Here is a 19,367-nt window from a genome sequence, read left to right on the forward strand (position 1 = left end):
ATTTGTTATTAAATTGTGTGTTTTTTGGTTCTCCAGGTCAACGTGAGCAAATGAATGTCGCCTCGTCTTACATCGATGGCTCTGGTTTGTATGGCGCCACTTTGAAGGATATGCAGGATCTGCGTACGTACATCAGCGGCGGTGTTAAGGTGGAGTCATGCAAATACTGTCAGTTGAACAGCGCTTCGGGTGCGCTGCATCGTGCGCTCTTGCAAGAGCACAATAATATCGGTGAGCAGTTGGCGCATTTGAACCCCGACTGGTCCGAGGAGGATGTATTCTTTGAGGCGCGTCGTATCGTTACCGCACAAATACAGCACATCACCTACAGCGAATTCTTGCCCATAGTGTTGGGTCAGGAAACAACCGCCAAGGAGGGTTTGAAGTGAGTCTATATATATTTCTCTCTTTAAGAATTACTTATGTCGCTCACTCTCCATGCAGACTCACTGCCGAAAAGCACTCATCGAACTACTCAAGTACCAATCGTGCTGGCGTCTTTAATGAGGTCGCCAATGGCGCATTCCCCTCATTTCTCACCATGTATCCACCAGAGATGGTTAGTATGCTGCATTTCATCATCATTTACTTTCTTTAAATATCCTTTATGTGTGCACAGATCTCGCACTCCATGTCGGCAACACAGCTGCTCTCGGTCGCTGCGCTTCAGAAGTCACTCATTCCTGTCATTAAGAACGCCGACGGTTGGACTGAATTGGCTCTGGCCATACATCGTGGTCGCGATCATGGTATACCCTCTTACCGCAACGCTTTGGACTTATGCCAGGAGCAGTACTCCGGCGCAGACTCTGCTAATATCACCTTTGAGTCTTTGGCCAAGATCTCCAATATACCCGAAGAACACATTACTAGTTTGCGGGATATTTACCAGTGAGTAGCAGCAATTTAAAACTCAGCCCTTTCTTATTGTGATATTACTACAATCACACCTTTGAAACTCTTTTATCCCTCACTACTTTAGAAATGCCGATGATGTTGACTTGTTGGTAGGCGCCCTGCTTGAAGATCCCGCTGTTGGCGCGCTCTTTGGCCCCACCATCACTTGTCTGCTTACACGTCAATTTGAATTGCTCAAGAAGTCCGACCGTTTCTGGTATGAGAACGATATTCCTCCATCATCTTTCACTTTGGAACAGCTGCAGGGAATACGTCGCACTACACTAGCCGGTCTACTTTGCGATTCCAATCAGGTCCAGAAAGTGCAGTCGAAGGCATTCTTCCGCGAGGATAACTTTTTGTAAGTATCACGAGCTTTATTGAAATCGTCCGTTTTATAAATATAAAATCCACTTATCGCCTTCTACAGGAACTCCGTGCTCGATTGCGAACAAATCTCCTCATTAGACTTGCGTCCATGGCAATCCAAGCAAGAAGAGGAAGAACTACATGAACACGTGGAAATGGAACCTGAAGTCCAGGAGGCTGTAAGCGAAATCAATATTGAGTTGCTGGAGGCTGCCGTGGAACGTGCAAAGGTGGAATTAGAGGAACGCAAGCGTTTTGAGTATGAATCTTGGTTGTCACGTGAGTAACCTCAAATTGTCCTATAAATATCTATTGCATCTAAATTGCTATTTTATTTATCTATTGCTACTTTGCTCTTTACAGAGGGTGGCATCAGTGCCAAATCTTCGGACGGTGTGGCTGCCTCTTTCAGCAAGGCCAATCGCAATGCGCTCACCTTGGCCAACTCATCGCTCATGTTTGAGTTAACTTCCAACGAGATTCTAAACAGCTTGAACTCCATTAATCGGCGAAAGCGTCAAACGTTCGACAGCAATTTCAATCGCAATGAGCTTTCAGAGACTCTACAAACTATCGATATAAATGCCATACTTGGAGGTTCCACACAGCAGGTCAATACCGAATGCGATGATCCACCAATTGCTTGTGATACCTCGTCGCCCTTCCGTACCGTCACCGGTTACTGTAATAACTTGCGTAATCCCAACTGGGGCAAGTCGTTGACCACATTCTCACGTCTTCTGCCATCACAATATGATGACGGTGTCTCAAAGGTGCGTCTACTTTCCGTCAACGGCAGTCCATTGCCAAATCCACGTACCATTTCGACTGTTATTCACCCGGATATATCCAACTTGCATACCCGCTACTCGTTGATGGTTATGCAGTTTGCACAGTTCCTTGATCACGATTTGACGATGACACCAATTCATAAAGGTTTCCATGAGTCCATTCCTAGCTGTCGTCGTTGCAATTCGCCACAAACTGTGCATCCCGAATGTAATCCTTTCCCCGTGCCGCCCGGCGACTACTTCTTCCCCGAAGTGAATGTGACGAGCGGTGAACGTTTCTGCTTCCCTTCGATGAGATCGCTACCTGGCCAGTTGGCGTTGGGTCCACGTGAACAAATCAATCAGAATACTCATTTCTTGGATGCATCCATGGTTTATGGCGAAAATCACTGCGTGGTGAATAAATTACGTGGCTTCGCTGGTCGCATGAACTCGACAATACGCTCCTTCGGTAAAGAATTGCTGCCACAATCGAACTCTCATCCCGAATGTAAGTCGCGCAATAATCTCTGCTTCATTGCTGGCGATGATCGCGCCTCTGAGCAGCCAGGTCTCACTGCCATCCACACCATATTCTTACGTGAGCACAATCGCATTGTCGAGGGTCTGCGTGGTGTTAACCCACACTGGAACAGCGATCAATTGTTCCACCATGCGCGTCGCATACTCACCGCCGAATGGCAACATATGGTCTTCAATGAGTTCTTACCACGTGTGCTCAGTTGGAATGCTGTGAATTTATATGGTCTGAAATTGTTGCCCCAAGGTTACTACAAGGACTACAATCCTTCATGCAGTCCCATAATTTTCAATGAGTTTGCTGCGGCCGCTTTCCGTATTGGACACTCACTGTTGCGTCCACATATCCCACGTTTGAGTGTGAACCACCAACCCGTCGACCCACCTCTGCTGTTGCGTGATGGTTTCTTCCGTATGGATGCTATACTACAGGTAGGGATACTAGGAACGACTGTAAAGTAATAATTAATTATTGTTCATATTTATTAATAGCCCGGCATCGTTGACGAGATTTCACGTGGTTTAGTCGCCACACCCATGGAAACATTGGATCAGTTCATCACCGGTGAAGTAACAAATCATTTGTTCGAAGATCGCAAGATTCCCTTCTCCGGCATTGATCTTATCGCGCTCAACATTCAAAGAGGTAAGAATCGTTAACTCAATTTTTTGGTTAATTCTTAAAAAAAAAACCTTCTTTCATCTGCACAGCTCGCGATCACGGCATACCCGGTTACAACAACTACCGCGCTCTCTGCAATTTGAAACGTGCCACCACCTGGAGCGATCTCAGTCGCGAAATGCCCAATGAAGTCATCAATCGCTTCAAGAAAATCTACGCTTCCGTTGACGATATCGATCTATTCCCTGGCGCTATGACTGAACGTCCATTGCAAGGCGGTTTGGTCGGTCCAACATTGGCTTGCATTATTGGCATACAATTCCGTCAGCTGCGTAAATGTGATCGTTTCTGGTGAGTCTTTCATCTTTTGGATTGTGTTTAGTTAAATTTTTTGTTATTATTGCCAACCTTGTTTGTTACAGGTATGAGAATGCCAATTCCGAGGTCCGCTTCACTGAGCCACAACTGGCTGAGATTCGTAAGGTCACATTGTCTAAACTGATTTGCGAGAACTTGGAGATTCCTGGTGATATGCAACGTGCTGCTTTTGATCTGCCTAGCAATTTCCTGTGAGTATAAAAATGAGCTGGAAAGTTGTTTGTAGAAACTAACATATGAGAGTAGTTCTGTTAATATCCAAAAATTCTATTCTGTTTAGAATCATTCTGCTAGCAACATTATTATATACAGTTTTACTAAAATGTTTAGATTCATGTTGCTAGCAACACTGTCATATACAATATTGCTAAAATGCTTAGATTTATTCTGCTAGCAACATTGTTATACATATACAGTTTTACTAAAATGTTTAGATTCATGTTTATAGCAACATTGTTTTATACAATTTAACTAAAATGTTTAGATTCATGTTGTTAGCAACATTGATACTTATACGAATCAAAGGTTCTATATGCATGTTGCTAATATCATTTTAATATATTTAAATGTGCTAAAATGTTTAGATGCATGTTGCTAGCAACATTGCTATAGTAACAATTATAGTAACCATGTTGCAGCTTTCATGTTTTTCATTTTATCCAACTAATATGAGTTACCTAAACAAGAATTATATCCAGCAACATTGTTGCGCAACATTTTGGTTTTTTGATATAAGCATTAAAAAGTCTATAAAATACATGGAGTTAAAATTTTTATATATTATAACGTAAAATTTTCTTGAAATCGGTACACGTTTATATTTACACAAAAGACAAGCAACATTTTCTGTTACCAGCAATAATGTTAGGCAACATTTTTTTACACTGTAATGGAATAGAACTGCATAGTTTAACATTGATACTAATTTTCTGATTTTGATTGTTGAAAAAATGTATCTTTTTGTGACTTTGAATTAATTCTCGAACAAATTTGTTTTTGTTTAATATATACTTTTGTATATATGTATGTATATGACGGTATTTTAATTTTTTTTGCAGCAATCCACGTGTGCCCTGCTCTTCCATGCCCCAAATCGATTTGAGTCAATGGCGTGAAAATGTACAAGGTTGCCAGATTGGCAACAGACATGTGCGTGTTGGTGAATCTGCATTCCCCTCACCTTGCACTAGCTGTGTGTGCTCCAGCGAAGGGGTAAATATTCAAAATCTTAGACATTTTCAACTGAAACTTATTGCGTCTCCCTCAACTTACAGCCACAATGTGCCTCGCTGCGTATCACCGACTGCGGCCAACTGATACGCCAATGGCCCAAAGAAGCTATTCTACGCGACGAAGTGTGCAACTCCCAGTGTGGCATCTACTTAAATGGCAATGGCAACTTTGCGCAGGCGCGCCAGGCATCCGTGCAGGCACCAGTGCGCGTACAACGCTCACGCCCACAGAACATTTTCAAATTCCCCGATCTAACGCCATTCATTGCGTCCTTGTAGATCAGCCCGTTAGCCTATGAAACATAAATTAAAATTTAATGAATGTATAAACGGGAAAAAGTAGCAATTGAAGGAAGCAAATGAGTAACGATGTTGCTGAAGAAACGCAACAAAAGACACAGCTATTTAATTAACAATAAGTTATTGTGAAGTTAACAGCAAAAGGGGAATATAGCAACAAAATAAAGTGTGTGCAACAAGTATAGTACACACACACACGAGTATTGCGCTCAGCGTGAGAGCGCATAGCCAACAGCCAATAACTATTTAAAATTAATTGTAAATAATCTTAAAGAGCACTTACTACCACTACACACAGATACTTAGTTGCGTTACAAGTGACTGCCTGCAGGCGTACGTTTACTATTTGTATGCACGGTAGTGTGTAAGCATATGCATATAGATGCCTATGCGCCCTACAAATATCGGCAGCATAGTGAACTATCTAACAAAAATGATTTTAAATGTATGTATGTAAGTTAAGTAAAATGGAAGTAGAAACCTCAAAGACTTAAGTACTTCTAGCTTTTAATAATGTAATACATAAGTAAGCGAATAATCAATTATTATGTATTCTCCACACACACTGCTTTTATTATGTCTTCCACGTTATGATTTCCTATCATTTCATTTATATAAAATCCTAACTGCCTAAAAATATGCTACGAGACAGACACACATAGCAATAGTTATGTGCTTATGTCTCCCTATCTCTCTCCCGCTATCGTGCTCTCTTTCGCGCTCTTCCTATCTCTTAGCGCAAATTTCCTTTTCAAACTTTTTTCCTCTCTATTAGCTATTAGTTCAATTTTTTATCCCAACTTATGTAAACTTTCTACTATTTTTATACTTTCTTTATCTTCGCAATATTTATTTTGCCTGTGTAGTTTATCGAACGACTTTATTATATTTACTTTCTTTATAAAACAATTTCATTTTTATACAACCGATGAAATATATGAAACGAAATTTTTAGCTTACGAATTTTTTGTAATATTTTTTAAATACATTTTATAATGAAATATACTTAAATATACTACAATATATACAAACTAATATAAATTGCATATTTTTACCCATTGAATAAATGCCACAAAATAAAAATGAGAACACAAATGCATGTGTTAAAAAATATTTGAAGTTTGGTTATTTATTCACAAGAAGCCATGGAAGATTGATCATAAGCAGTCAGACATTGTGACATAAAAAGCAATTGTAATAATCTAATGCCAACGATTTTCCAGTCCTCGAAACAGTTTTTAGGATGGCCTGCAGCTTCTTCAGCGAATTTTGTTTTATCTTTAGATCGATTGAGAGCAGGTTCAACGGAGCGGCAATTTCAGAGTGGGTACCAGCAAAAAGCTAAAGCTTCTGAATACGGTGGTTGATCGTTGGTATTTATTGCGTTTTTCGCTATAAATTCGGTCACAATCGTCGATGGAGCATTATCACCGTATAAAATCCATCAATTGTTCTTCCACAATTCCGACGCCTTAATACGGCCGAATAGAACTCGTTATTGATCTTTGAAATTAGTGAGCGTAGCCTTGATTTTTGACCGGCTTTGGCGTGGTTTTTTGGAACCAGCTCAATTTTTCCCTTCATTCCAATGATTGTTAACTTATTTGATGTCAAACTCATAAACTTATCTCCAATCGGTAGTTCTAATGCTCCTCACGAAGGTCGGATTCGAACTCTCACGATCAAACATATCCAAAGAGACATCGGGACAAGTCAAGCAAGAACGCGTTTCATACCCAAAATATCGACCACAACCATTCGGCCGCACTAGCGTGAGATGCCGAGCTCTCTTGGCATCTCTCCAAGACTGACGATTTTCAAGCACCATATTCTTTACTTTTATAATATTTTCATCAGTTGAAGAGGTTGAAGCTCGTGCAGAACGAGGAATGTCTTCAACGTACTTTCGACTGTCCTTGTTCCTCACTATAAATTTTTTTAAATTAACCGAAAATCATTCCAGTCGATTGGAAGCACAGATTGATTCTCAAAGTTGAAAAACAAAGTTAATTTTTCATAGCATTGCTGAACGCCTACAGATGGACTTGAATTTTCTCCATTGTGTTCAGGACATTATTTTTTAGGCGAAATTATAAATTTTTTCCGATTTCTTATGAATTTTGTTAAGCAATAATAATCTGCTTTTAATATAAACTACTATAAAAAATATATTTTCATAAAAAATAAGAAAAGACGTTAACTTCAGTTGCAACAATGCTCAAATACGCTTCACAAATACAAAACTTGATATAGTCGTTCGATCTAAAAAAAAGGTTTGGTGTTTATAGTGATGCCTGTGATCATAACCCGTGCCAAAATTTTTTAAGGTGTCGCATCAAATGAAAAAGCTTTCCTTAAAAGCATTTTATTCTGATCGCTCAGTTTGTATGCCAACTATATGCTATAGTGATCCGATCTTAAAAATTTCTTACGTAGTTACACCGTTGCTTTGGGCAATAATCTTTGCAAAATTTCGAGGAAATACCTCCACAAATGAAAAAATTTCCTATATAAGCACTTGATTCCGATCGTTCAGTTTGTATAGCAGCTATATGACGTAGTGATCCGATACTGGCCGTTTCGACAAATGAGTAGCTTCTTAGTAATAAAAAATGTGTACAAGATTTTTCATCGATATCTCAAAAACTAAGCGACTAGTTCGTATATACCACATATACTGTTAGACGAACATGACAAAACCCACTGAACTCTTCACACTGATCATTTGTATATTTACTTCATAGGGTCTCTTACGTTTCATTTTGGGTGCTTCAAATATCATGACAAACTGTTTAAGGTATAAATATATATTTATGAATAGATTAAGCAACTGATTAAAGCTTCTGGAAGTCAGCCCCTGTGGGTATGCTATAAATTGCCTAATTTTGCCGTTAGCACATTTGCACGCAAGTAAAATGAAACAAACATATTTAAAGTGGTAGGTTTTGCAATAAAAGTTTCATTTTATTTATTTTACTTTTTTATTTTATTCTCTAAATCTGTTTCCTTCTTTCTCTCTATAGTTGGTAAACATGCTAAATAAATTATTAATTTATATAGGTTCATTTTTTTTTTGTGTAACTTCATTGCTATTCCATGTGTTTTTGCGTAATAATTCAGTAAGATTTTACGAAAAAAATTGAAAATAATAAAGGGCTTACACACACATTCATAAAAACTTACAGATCTTGTTGCTTAAATATTTACATACACACAGATACAGCATTAATTTGTGTGGTGCTTTTACATAATTTAAGATCTATGTTTGCTTCCTTATTAGCGCGAGTGTAGCGTTTAGAACACACAAATATGTTATATAAGCAGAGCGGTACGCGTGCGCAGTAGAGTTAACATCACTTATTTGATGCGCAGTATAGTGATTTTGTTTTATTTTATTGCAAAGGTAATTGTTATTTCATATTGAACACTTTTTAAAATAAAAATAAAATTTTTTTTATAACTTAAAAAAAAATTTTACAAAATTTATTAATACAATTTTTTTAATAAAATTTGTTTTTATTAAAAAATTTAATTTTTATTAAAGAAATTTTATTTTTTTTATAAAAAATAATTAACAAATTAACAAAAATTAATTTTTTTTAATTAGGTTTTTTAAAATAAAAATTTTGGATTTTATTAAATAAAAATGTGAACTTTTTTTGTATTTTAAAAGTTTTAAATTTTTGCATTATTGAAATTTTAAATTTTCTTATTTTTGTATGCACTAAATTTTCAATGTCTGCAATTTTTAAAAAAATTTCAAAAATTTTTAGAATTCATTTTTAAATTTAATTAAATAAATTAAACTTTTTCTCTATTTTTTACTTTATATTTCAGCGCGTAGTTTTATTTTCTAAAATTTCACTACTTTTTTTTATTAATTTTTTAAATTTTTTTTGCTTAACAATTCCTGTTCATTACTTTGCTGCTTCATTCTACGCGTTTAATGCAACATTTGCCGTTATAAAATTAATCAATTCACTTTGTAGCAATCTCAAGCGCCTCTGCTTCTGCCAAAAGCGCTAGCTTGGGAGGGACTTGGGAATAGCAGTTGTTGTACAACTATATATGTTTACAATAATTTTAGTTTTTTTCTGCGCCTTGTATTGAATACGTTTATGCTAACCAACATTTGGCTGAAAACTACATACATCTATACTTAGTTACAGACACACATACACATATGCATTTGTGTGTATTTTTGTTTTATTTTTTCACACTTAAAACTAAATACTTTATTTATTTTAAATTAATTATGTTTGCATTTAAAACGTAAACTGCTACGTTTATAACGGTTTATTAATGTAATTAAATTCGAACTTGTGAAAATATAGGATTTCTGTTTAATGTATAAACTATATATATGTATGTATGTGTCTAATTTGTAGTAAGTAATATTTACAGTACTTGTATGTGTGGGTGTGAGTATAAGCTAGAGCTGTAACAAAAACCGCTACAAACGCTTATAAGTTAAATCACTAGATATCTTTTATCTTTTACTATTTTTGCAATGAGAAATGTTTTGCAAAAACTGCTAAGTTTTTAGAAATTTATGTGCTGTTTTTGTTAACGATTTTTTATTTTTGCTTTTTATTTTGCAATAAAAGAATGTATTTCAAATTTTCTTTGATTTTTTCTATTTCTTTTCCACGCTCCTACTATTTTCTCTAAATTTTTCTCATGAAATTTTTTTCATCTTAAGTTTAGTTGTTTAATTAACTTGCTCTTAAACTGTTTGCTTCAAGTATATTTATAATTTTTGGTAAACAAAACTCAACTAACACTAATACAATGCTACAAATTGAACTAGTATGCGTAAATACTACATATTTTCAAGCATTTCTTATGCACAGTATAGACTTAACAGCTGAATTACACACACAACTAATACAATAGCTATACATACAAACACACTGTTGTAAGAAATACAGACAAACATAAAAAAACTTATACACACTCAAATACATATCACTATTGAGACATAGTAAAATATTATAGCAAAAGAAAATATATACAAAAAATTATTTCATCGTTAGGTTTATGATAACTTTAAATTAAGCTAATTTTAATTAGTACATTTTATATAATTATTATTTTTTTATTTTGCTCTGTATGCACTTTCATAAGGTTTTTTCGCTTAAACTGCATATGTTTTGCTGCACTGCTTGGTACTTAGGTTATGTTATGGAACTTGCTTACTATGGTGAGTGCTTTGGTACTGTAGTGAAAGGGAATTTGGCTGCTTCTGGTTTGAAAATTGTTCGCTTGTGTTGATTTGGGGTGATTAGCTTTGTATGGAGATTTCAAAAAAAATTAAAAAATAGTTTAAGTTTGAAAATTTTTTAAATTATTTGTTAATAATTAACTTTAGTTTTTTTTTTCAAAAAAAAATTAAGCAAATTTATGCTTAGCTCACATTAAAAATTTTTCAATTTGAATTTCGAATTTCGGTTTTAAGTAAGGTTAGGACACTATAGAATTTTCGATAACTACTTGAGATTTTCGAAAAATTTAAATTTTTATTTTGACTTATAAAGTGTACTGTAGACTACTTAAAACAGTATTTAATTGGTAGAATAGTAAAAAAACGAATTATTGCCTTCTTTAATCAGCTCCAATCGGAGTTCAGGTCAGCCAGTTTCAGCACATTCCAGCCTCTAAGCGCTTTTTGTTTGAAACTGTTTTTTTTTTTTAATATGGCGAGGTGGGACATGTAGACTACTGCATGTTTCATCCAGAAATTTTAACTGGAACCTCATAGTACAATTTTTAGTAAAAATGTCATAGATTTTCTAAAATTACAATTTGCTATTTTTTTCATTCAAAAATGTTAAATTTTTTTTCCTAGTTCAGCATTTTTCGAAAAAAATTACGTAAAACTGAAAACACATAATTCCCCATATTTTTTTCAGATTAAGATCTACTTTTTATTATGTTTGAAATAGCACGAGTCCTTAGAGCTACCGTTGACCTCAGATTCTCTCTTGGAAAAGGTGATTCGGAAAATTGTCGCCATTTTGTATCTAAAAGTCAACAAATATTTCTGCAAAAAACTCAAATACATGTTTGAAAGACCCTAAGAGAAATATACTATCTCTCCTTTCTTACACCAACAATAAATTGTCGAAATTATACCTCTTTTTAGGACTCTACACCGACCTGACTGAAATTTTTTCTTCAAAACATTTTTTCTGAGCCATAAAATATGATATATATTAAATTTGAAATCAACTTTTTTATAACATATAGCATAACCATCATTTATAGACAACTGAATGAGAAAAAGTCGCACTAAAAACAACTTAGCAAAATTCTGTAACACCCTAATGTAAATATATAAAAACTTGTTACAAGTTTTTTGAGGTGTTTAATCTTATTTAGCCTGTTGTCACAAAAAATCAAACCAAACAAATGTAAATTTTCATAAACTCTCCCTTTAACCGCCACTTCAAACTTCAAACAGTTCCCAATATAGTTACATAATACACACAGACGCAGAGCGAAATATGTGCTGTACAATCAATAATTACATTTAAACAAAACTGTAATTTACGCATTTGCTTTAGCTGTACCGTAAGTGCACGCGTTTGAGCCACAGATAGCAGCACACGCCGCACCTTCACTACAGCCATACGCACTTTAAGCCATTGCAAGCACATACACAGATACATATGTACATATACTAAATACAACACTGCCATGTGAGCGCACAAAGCTCTCACACGCACTTCGCTTAAACACTTCATTTATCACAAGCGCTTGTCGCCGTCGTCGCTGCTGTTGTTGTTGTGGGCGCCGCCGTCGGCGAAACGACCAGTGTGGGCACATCGCTGGCGGCAAAATAGGTGACATGGCCATTTGGTGTGAACGCGATGCCGTTTGGTGTGCCCTTGCCGGCATTTGCGTGCAGCAGCGCATCACTGGCGCCGTTGCCACCACTAGCCAGATATTGCAAGCTATCAATGTTGCCCAGTTTACCCACAATTTTCGGTATCCGATCACTTTCGGCGCCGCTTGACGTATTGCCAGTGGCGCCATTGCCACTATGTGCCGCATGTTTATTGTTGTTGTGGTGGTGGTGATGATGATGATGCTGATGACTGTGATGGCGATGATGGTGATGGTGATGGTGATGCTGCAGCTGGTTGGGCTGGCTGTCACTGTGATTTTGTTGTTTTTGTAAGCTGGCAGCAGAGCTCGTCACACCACAACTGCTCACTGAGGGTGCACTGCGACTGTAGTAACCGCAACTGCCGCCATTTTGTGTATTCAGCTGTTGCTGCAACTCTCTGGCGCCCTTGAGCGAGGAGGCCTTGCGCATATTGCCGCTGCAGCGCACATATTCACAACTGCGACAACAGTTGCGTGTCGATTTGAGCGTACGCTGATTAAGACTATTCAGATTTGCCGCGATAAGTTTCGCCTGTGTCGTTTTGGCCGGCGAAGTGGGTAGGCTGTCGTCCTCGCCTGTGGGCGGTGGTGTACTCAAACCACTCGAGCCGGAGGAGAAACAGCCATTGGAATGACGCGACGCCTCCACATCCGAGTCGTCGTCATCCGCTTCGATGGCGGCTTCCTCCTCTTCGGCGCACAAGTGCGCGTCGTCTTCATCATTATCATCGTTATCGTTGTTGCAATTGTTAATTTCTTTTCGATTCTTGCTATCACTCTGCTCGTCGATTTCGCACTCGGCGCCTGTTGATATGCCATCGTCGGCGTTGCTGTCACAATTCGTTGTGTTCGTCGTGCCGATCTCATCAGTCAAATCGCTGCGTCCATCCGAAATGCAACCATTCTGCTTGGTCGTGTCTGCGCAGCCATTTGTATTACTGGCTGCATTCTCTTTATTTTGCACTTGTTGCGCCAGCTCGATCCAATGTTCTCGATTCTCCCGTACACCCTCGACCAGTGGCTCCAATTTGTCGGAGAGATCAGCAAAAGCCTGGAGGAGTTAAAGGAAAGCGGTATGTTCTATTATTGTTCGAAATTTTTTTTTAATTACTGGGAGCTCACCTCGTAAATTGGCAAGCAAATGGATTCAATAAAGTTGACTTGCATCATTGGTAATTCATCTTCCTTCTCGCGATTCATGATATCCTGAAAAAATAAAAAAAAATGGAGTAGACATAATAAATAAAGAGTACAAACAAATTTCGATGGAAAAACTCTTAACCTAGGTCCAAAGTTGGAAGATCAAAATATGAAAACGTCCACAAGTATTGTCATAAAATATAAAAAAACGTTAGATTTCAATTCAAAAACGTGAGAGAAAGTTCTGTCCTAGTAGAAGAAAACTCTGAACTGATCGAACGGAATTTCTCTGCCACGAAAAAGTACCGGAAGAGAAAGTGGAATCTGGTGAACGGTTTTTTGGCTGATCATTTATTACGCGACGTCATATGTTATGTTACGGCATATTATGTTGTGTTATGTTATGTTATGTTATGTTATGTTATGTTATGTTATGTTATGTTATGTTATGTTATGTTATCTTATGTTATAATATGTTATGTTATGTTATGTTATGTTATGTTATGTTATGTTATGTTACATATGTTGTGTTATGATATGTTATCACTAAATCAGTGATACAATGTCAATTTCTTCAAAAATTTTTTAAATGTCAACTCCCGCTTTTAAAGGTATTACAAGTCATTCCCCACAATCTCGAATAATTATGCAACATTTTTTTCATCACCGGTCCCAATACCAACATATAAAAGTATTTAAGATCATCGACACCACTTCGAAAATTATTCTTCTTCTTTCTTTCTTTCAGAAATTTTGATTTAGTGTTTTATATTTTACGACAATCTTCTAGTCAAAACAACTCACAAACAAATATTTTTTAAAGAGAGAAAAAATATTTAGTTTCATAGAATACTTACAATGGGCATTATGTTCAATTCCTGTTTCTCCATATCGCCCTGTTCGAAGAATTCCGAACTCACCAAATCGGCTACACGCTTCTCAATATCCCACGGCTTTGTAATAGCCGACAAATCACAGACAGTCATGCTCATAGCACGCAGTAAAGCGCGCGGTTCGTCAGCCTCCCAATAGCTCAGGGGCTGCTCCTTCACAGATTGCAGGAAGGGGCCACGCTTTCTAAAAAATAAACATATAATAGTATTTAAATTTTGGATACATCATGATACAATTATTATTGGAATATATTATTATTTAATCTACAAAATAATTTTACTTTTATAAAGTAGCTACACACCTAAAATACACCGCCAAATCCGTCGATAATATGGCATCCTCCAAAACGCGTATAACGCGACAGTAATCATCTGATGACAAGTTTGCCAGAATCTGGTTTCCAGGACTATTCAAAATCATCAAACACTGATCGAAATGATGATGTTCCATGGTGGATGTCGAATATAGTTGAGCCAAAGGTGAGGAGGCTCTATAAAGATATTAAATCACTGTTAAGACTAGCGCTTTTTATGCTATTATTTCAATGGATACTTACTTAATCTGGAAGGAGTTATTAGTCCCCCGATGATCCAAGTCGTGACACAAGCAACCGATAATCAATGCTAAGCACTCGATCTCACCGAAAATCTTCCACCATTGCGTCGCCTGTCCATTATGGGAAATCTTTGATTAATCAATCAAAAGCAAAAAATAAACATTGGCAATTCAAACTCAAAATTGTAGAAAAGAACTACGCTCTAAAAGAAATATAGATTTCGTGAAGCGAGAAAAATTGCATGCGAGAAAATACATTGAAGTGAAGCCGGGAAATGTTTAAGGAAACAAAATGTTGGTGTAGAAGAATTTACAAAACTAATTTTTAATTAAATTTCGAGTAAAAAGTTGCAAAAAATCAAAAAAATGATATATAAGCAAAAATTACAGCAATAAAAAATAAGAAATAAAAAAATAACTAAGAACTAAAAAAAGAGCCAACCGTAACACCGGACCTTTGCCAATTTCATATATTTAAATGTTGAAGTTTTTCTCGTACATACCGTTAGTATGGCGAACATCATTTGTGCCACATTGAAGGCATGTCGCCAATTGTGATAAGTAACATTGCGATAATTCTTCTTGACACTCAGCAACCAACGGCAAAGCACCTCGTAGTCAATGTGAAAGCGCTCGACAAAGTCCAGATCGAGGAACATGCGCAGGCAGGCCTGAAAATAAAGGATATTATAGTAAACTATGACTATGATATAAAACTAGCGGGAACTAAAAATAAATGTTTTTTTTACATTTTTAATAGCATTATGTGTTTTTTTAACGTTATATGTGAGACTTACCTTCAATGTATCATCGTCTTCAAAATGTATATCATCAAAGCGAAAATCGTGCAAGCGAAAATGCGCAGCCGATGGCACACGTAAACGCTGAAATGAAATATATAAAATAATTATTACAAGCTGATGAGATGAGATACTGAGAAATTAGATTTTGAGAGATCTTTCTGACTCTCTTTAGTAATAGATACACTATTTCGATGCCGAAGTTCTTTGAAAGGATTGAGAGTTGAATTCATATATGTTTTTAAGGCAGTCTGGTGGCGATCGAGACCTCGTTCTCAACATGAGCTTTAGTTTCGAAATGCTTAAAGTATTAGAATATTGCAGTACGGAAGAAATTAATCTCATTTGAATTTCAACAAAAGATACTTTAAGTAAAATTTTTCCCCATGTTCTTTATAGAGTTTTTTAGACAACCTACCATCATATTATGATCGAATCAAAAATCGCAAAAAATTACCAAAATTCTAAGCAATATTCAACTTTTTTAAACGCCGTCAGTTTCTCAGTTTTTTTAGTTTTTTCAACCTTTTATCATTGTACTGCCAATATCTACCCTTGAGGATTTTTTTAAGTTTCATCCAGGGAGAGGGCCGAAACCACTGCAGGAGTGGAGAACATTTTTTAGTGACATCGAAAACAGCGTGAAATTACAAAAATATTCAATTTTTTCTTAAAAAATATACTCTTTAAATTTTAAAAGAACTTATTAAGTAGTTCTGTTTTCCTTAATACCCAAAGAACCCATTTTTAAGGCTGTCATAGTAGGTGTGCCGCTTAGATGTGCTCCGCTTAGAAGATCTTATTTATGCTAGTTGTTGTTATTGTTGTTTTGAAAACTCATACTCTAATATTGTGACCCATTAATTTCTTCGGTTAGCCACTAGAAGCAAATTAGTTATACCAAATAATAACTAAAATGTAAAAAAGATGTTGCTAGCCGTTTAATTGCTTTATTGCGAAGAACACTAACTTTCATAAAATCTAATAAGCAAATGGATAAGCACGACAGTAATGAGTTCATTTGCATTTAAATGCCTCGAAGGATATCATCTACGTATCATGTATATGTATACATGTGTATATGAAAACAATATATATGTATATGTGTGTGACTTTGTTTGAAATGTCCGCATTTAAGGAGAAATTCCCAGATAACAAGCCACAAACTTTTATTTGAAGTATAAGCATAACCAAGTTGGAAAAATGTAGAACTTGAAGATTACATAATTTTGTATAACTGCGCTTGACAGCAGTAAAAGGAATTTGGGTTAAGGAAATAGGTTAGAAATAATAACTAACTGTAACTGTAAAAGCAAGCTAAGTAATTATGTTAAATTGTATATTTTCTATTATATCAAAATAAGTTCATACAAACAAATATATGCACACAAACATTACATAAGTATATACATACATATATACATATTTATATACACCTTACTCATCTACCGCATCTTATGTTCTCACTCTTATCAAAAACGTGAGCTCATTTATTTGTACTCAGCGCAAATTTCGCATGCCAGGCGAACTGCCACGTTACTGCGATGGCTTTAAGTGGCACGTTGTTGCGCCTTGTTGTTGGTGGCACGACAGTCAATCAATTATGTTTATGCTTAAATGGCTTCCGGGCTTCCTTTTATGACTTCGCTTCTGTATATCGCTACCTTTAGTAGCACTCCGTGTGAGTGTGTGTGTGCGTCAGTTGTTGTTTGGTAATTAAAGTGATAGTTATGATTCCCTGGACACATATCCTTTTAAGTTAATTGCTTTTACACGGAGTTGATATACATTTGTGGCCAAATGCTGCTCGTTATGGAAATGGTAGTTATAACAGCACGAGGCAAAGCCAATTGTTTGAAAGCGTCTTTAATATTGAACAGAAAGTTTGTTCAAAAAGTAGAGAAAAAAAGTTCACTCAGCTTTTGGGCATTTAATTAACTGAAATAATTTAATTAACTTATTTTGCTATAGACCGCTCTATGGCATTTATAAACGTTGATATTGCAAAATAGAGGTAAACTGACAGTAATTCTTTGACGATTTCCTCAGCTGAGAACCTTGAGAGTGAGACTACTAGTAATCTGGGGTATAATCCTGGCCGATGTTCTGTATAAAATTATTGCTTAATTCTTGCAAAATGCCATTTACAAATATATATAGTCAGGACGAGGAGCTTCTTATAGGACTTAAAAGAGGTTTTATAGAGTCTAAGTCGAACCTCCTACTTATAATAAGTTCTTCGTGACACGAATATTAGCCCCTATTATGCATATATAGTTACTTTTCAGAGATAGATATGTATCTCTATACTATTACGTAATCAGAATTAAATAATGCGCCTAAATGCAGGCAACAGACAACTCTAAATGAAATTTTTTTATTGAAAACGCTTTTAAATAAAATTGTTGCCTGCATCTAGGGGCATTCTCAATTGTAGCTACAATTTTATTTAAAGGCATCTTCAATAAAAATTTCAAAAAAGTTGTAAAATTCCTCTATTCGCCTAAATGTGGGCTAGGTAGAATTTCATTTAAAGAAGACTGTTGATTATTCAATTCTGATTACGTAATATTACAAATATTCTATTAGAAATCTTAAAAGCAGCGATTTAGCTATAGAATTTTAGAAATATGAGATATCTTCTTTCGCACCAAAACTTAGCCAACCGGTATTAATTGTTGTTATTTTTTAGATAGAGTAAAATTCTATCAAAAATAGTTAGAGACATTATATGATGTATGATATACATAGGAACATTAGGGTGGGTCGAAAAGCCGATTTTTTCTTTCGCTAGGTAGGACAACCTCTAAGAAAGTCTCTCCAAGTATGAGCTTCTATGCCCTCCGCCAAGGAGTTTTCTATTTGTTTCTAATTACCAGATAGAAGATTTCAGGTTTCACTTTCAACTACTTCAAAAAATCGTTCCATATATTTTATATGAAATTTACTTTTCTACAAGAACAACAACAAAAAGGAAAAAGTGGTACAATCTGCTTAGATGGAGCACAATTACAAAAATATTCTTTAAATACAGGTAAATGAAAGAATATACTACTTCTAACCTGCACATAGCAGAACCAATAAAAAAACCTGCGATACCAACACGACGTACTAAAATATAAATTTCTATTTATTGCGAGCAGAATCATCTCGGACACATTTAATTTGAATCTGCTGCAAAAACCCACATGGAAATGTCAACAAACCGCAACAAGATGATTATAAATGCCAAAGGAATACAAAATACTTGCACACACACACACACAACCAAGTGCATATGAATATGCAACGCGCTTGTAGCACAATACACTTGTAAACCACTTGCAAATATGCATTTGTGTTTCAATCAAATATGGTTATTGAGGTCAAATTGGAAATGTCTTGTACAGCAGCATGGCATTCTATAACATCTTCCCAGCGCGCGATTCACAAGCGAGCCCATGAGTACTGTATTGATATGCAATTGCAACACACTCGCACAAATATACACACACACTGTGATGCCGTTACACGTAAACGCGTACACATGTCACTTGCAGTAAGCATGTGTCATGCAGCAATAAATTATACCGCAAAAGCGTGAAATTGTCAAAGATAAAATTAATTGCCAGCGCTTTGGCAGCTGACTAACCAATTTGCCACAAACGGAACTGACAAGCCGACAGCACATCAGTTAAAAGCGGTAAGGATACAACATATATGCTTCTAAGCACACACACAGACATATTTCCACTTTTGCCTTCTGCATTTAATTGAATTAATTTCAGCACTTATTTTAGACTCACCCTCAATCGATGCGCCTCATCAATCGTTGCCGAGGCATGATAGCTCAACACCTCCAATGTGACGCTCTGCTTGGCCATCGCCACGATCGCCTTCTCGTACATGTGTGTATTGTGTATGCCCATGCCGCAGAAGATTGCGAAAGCCTCGACGAAGTTCTCGTCGTTTTTGGTAAAGTTCTGTGGCGAGAGATAAA

General features: G+C 36.1%; 2 protein-coding genes across 3 annotated transcripts in view; one reads left to right on the plus strand and one right to left on the minus strand.

Moving 5' to 3' along the window:
• The window catches only part of LOC120768623, a 52,439-nt gene extending 46,381 nt beyond the window's left edge, over nt 1-6,058 (plus strand). Inside the window, exons 4-14 of the mRNA XM_040095390.1 lie at nt 37-385; nt 445-559; nt 620-891; nt 983-1,258; nt 1,328-1,545; nt 1,630-3,008; nt 3,069-3,222; nt 3,288-3,549; nt 3,621-3,767; nt 4,635-4,788; nt 4,851-6,058. Coding sequence (XP_039951324.1) covers nt 37-385; nt 445-559; nt 620-891; nt 983-1,258; nt 1,328-1,545; nt 1,630-3,008; nt 3,069-3,222; nt 3,288-3,549; nt 3,621-3,767; nt 4,635-4,788; nt 4,851-5,087 — 3,563 coding nt within the window. The 3' untranslated portion in view covers nt 5,088-6,058. The remainder of the gene's footprint in view (nt 1-36; nt 386-444; nt 560-619; nt 892-982; nt 1,259-1,327; nt 1,546-1,629; nt 3,009-3,068; nt 3,223-3,287; nt 3,550-3,620; nt 3,768-4,634; nt 4,789-4,850) is intronic.
• A 4,424-nt stretch (nt 6,059-10,482) lies between these two features.
• Nucleotides 10,483-19,367, minus strand: part of LOC120767359 (dual 3',5'-cyclic-AMP and -GMP phosphodiesterase 11) — an 87,797-nt gene continuing 78,912 nt past the window's right edge. The window contains exons 11-18 of one of the 2 annotated variants that reach the window (XM_040093327.1): nt 19,174-19,350; nt 15,386-15,472; nt 15,092-15,259; nt 14,590-14,717; nt 14,335-14,523; nt 13,997-14,216; nt 13,122-13,205; nt 10,483-13,050 (exon numbers count right to left, since the gene is read on the minus strand). In XM_040093327.1, coding sequence (XP_039949261.1) covers nt 11,851-13,050; nt 13,122-13,205; nt 13,997-14,216; nt 14,335-14,523; nt 14,590-14,717; nt 15,092-15,259; nt 15,386-15,472; nt 19,174-19,350 — 2,253 coding nt within the window. In that variant the 3' untranslated portion in view covers nt 10,483-11,850. The remainder of the gene's footprint in view (nt 13,051-13,121; nt 13,206-13,996; nt 14,217-14,334; nt 14,524-14,589; nt 14,718-15,091; nt 15,260-15,385; nt 15,473-19,173; nt 19,351-19,367) is intronic. The other variant, XM_040093328.1, reaches the window with a different exon arrangement.

The sequence above is a fragment of the Bactrocera tryoni genome, chromosome 2 (genome assembly GCF_016617805.1).
Source record: "Bactrocera tryoni isolate S06 chromosome 2, CSIRO_BtryS06_freeze2, whole genome shotgun sequence".
NCBI classification, from domain to species: Eukaryota; Metazoa; Arthropoda; class Insecta; order Diptera; family Tephritidae; genus Bactrocera; species Bactrocera tryoni.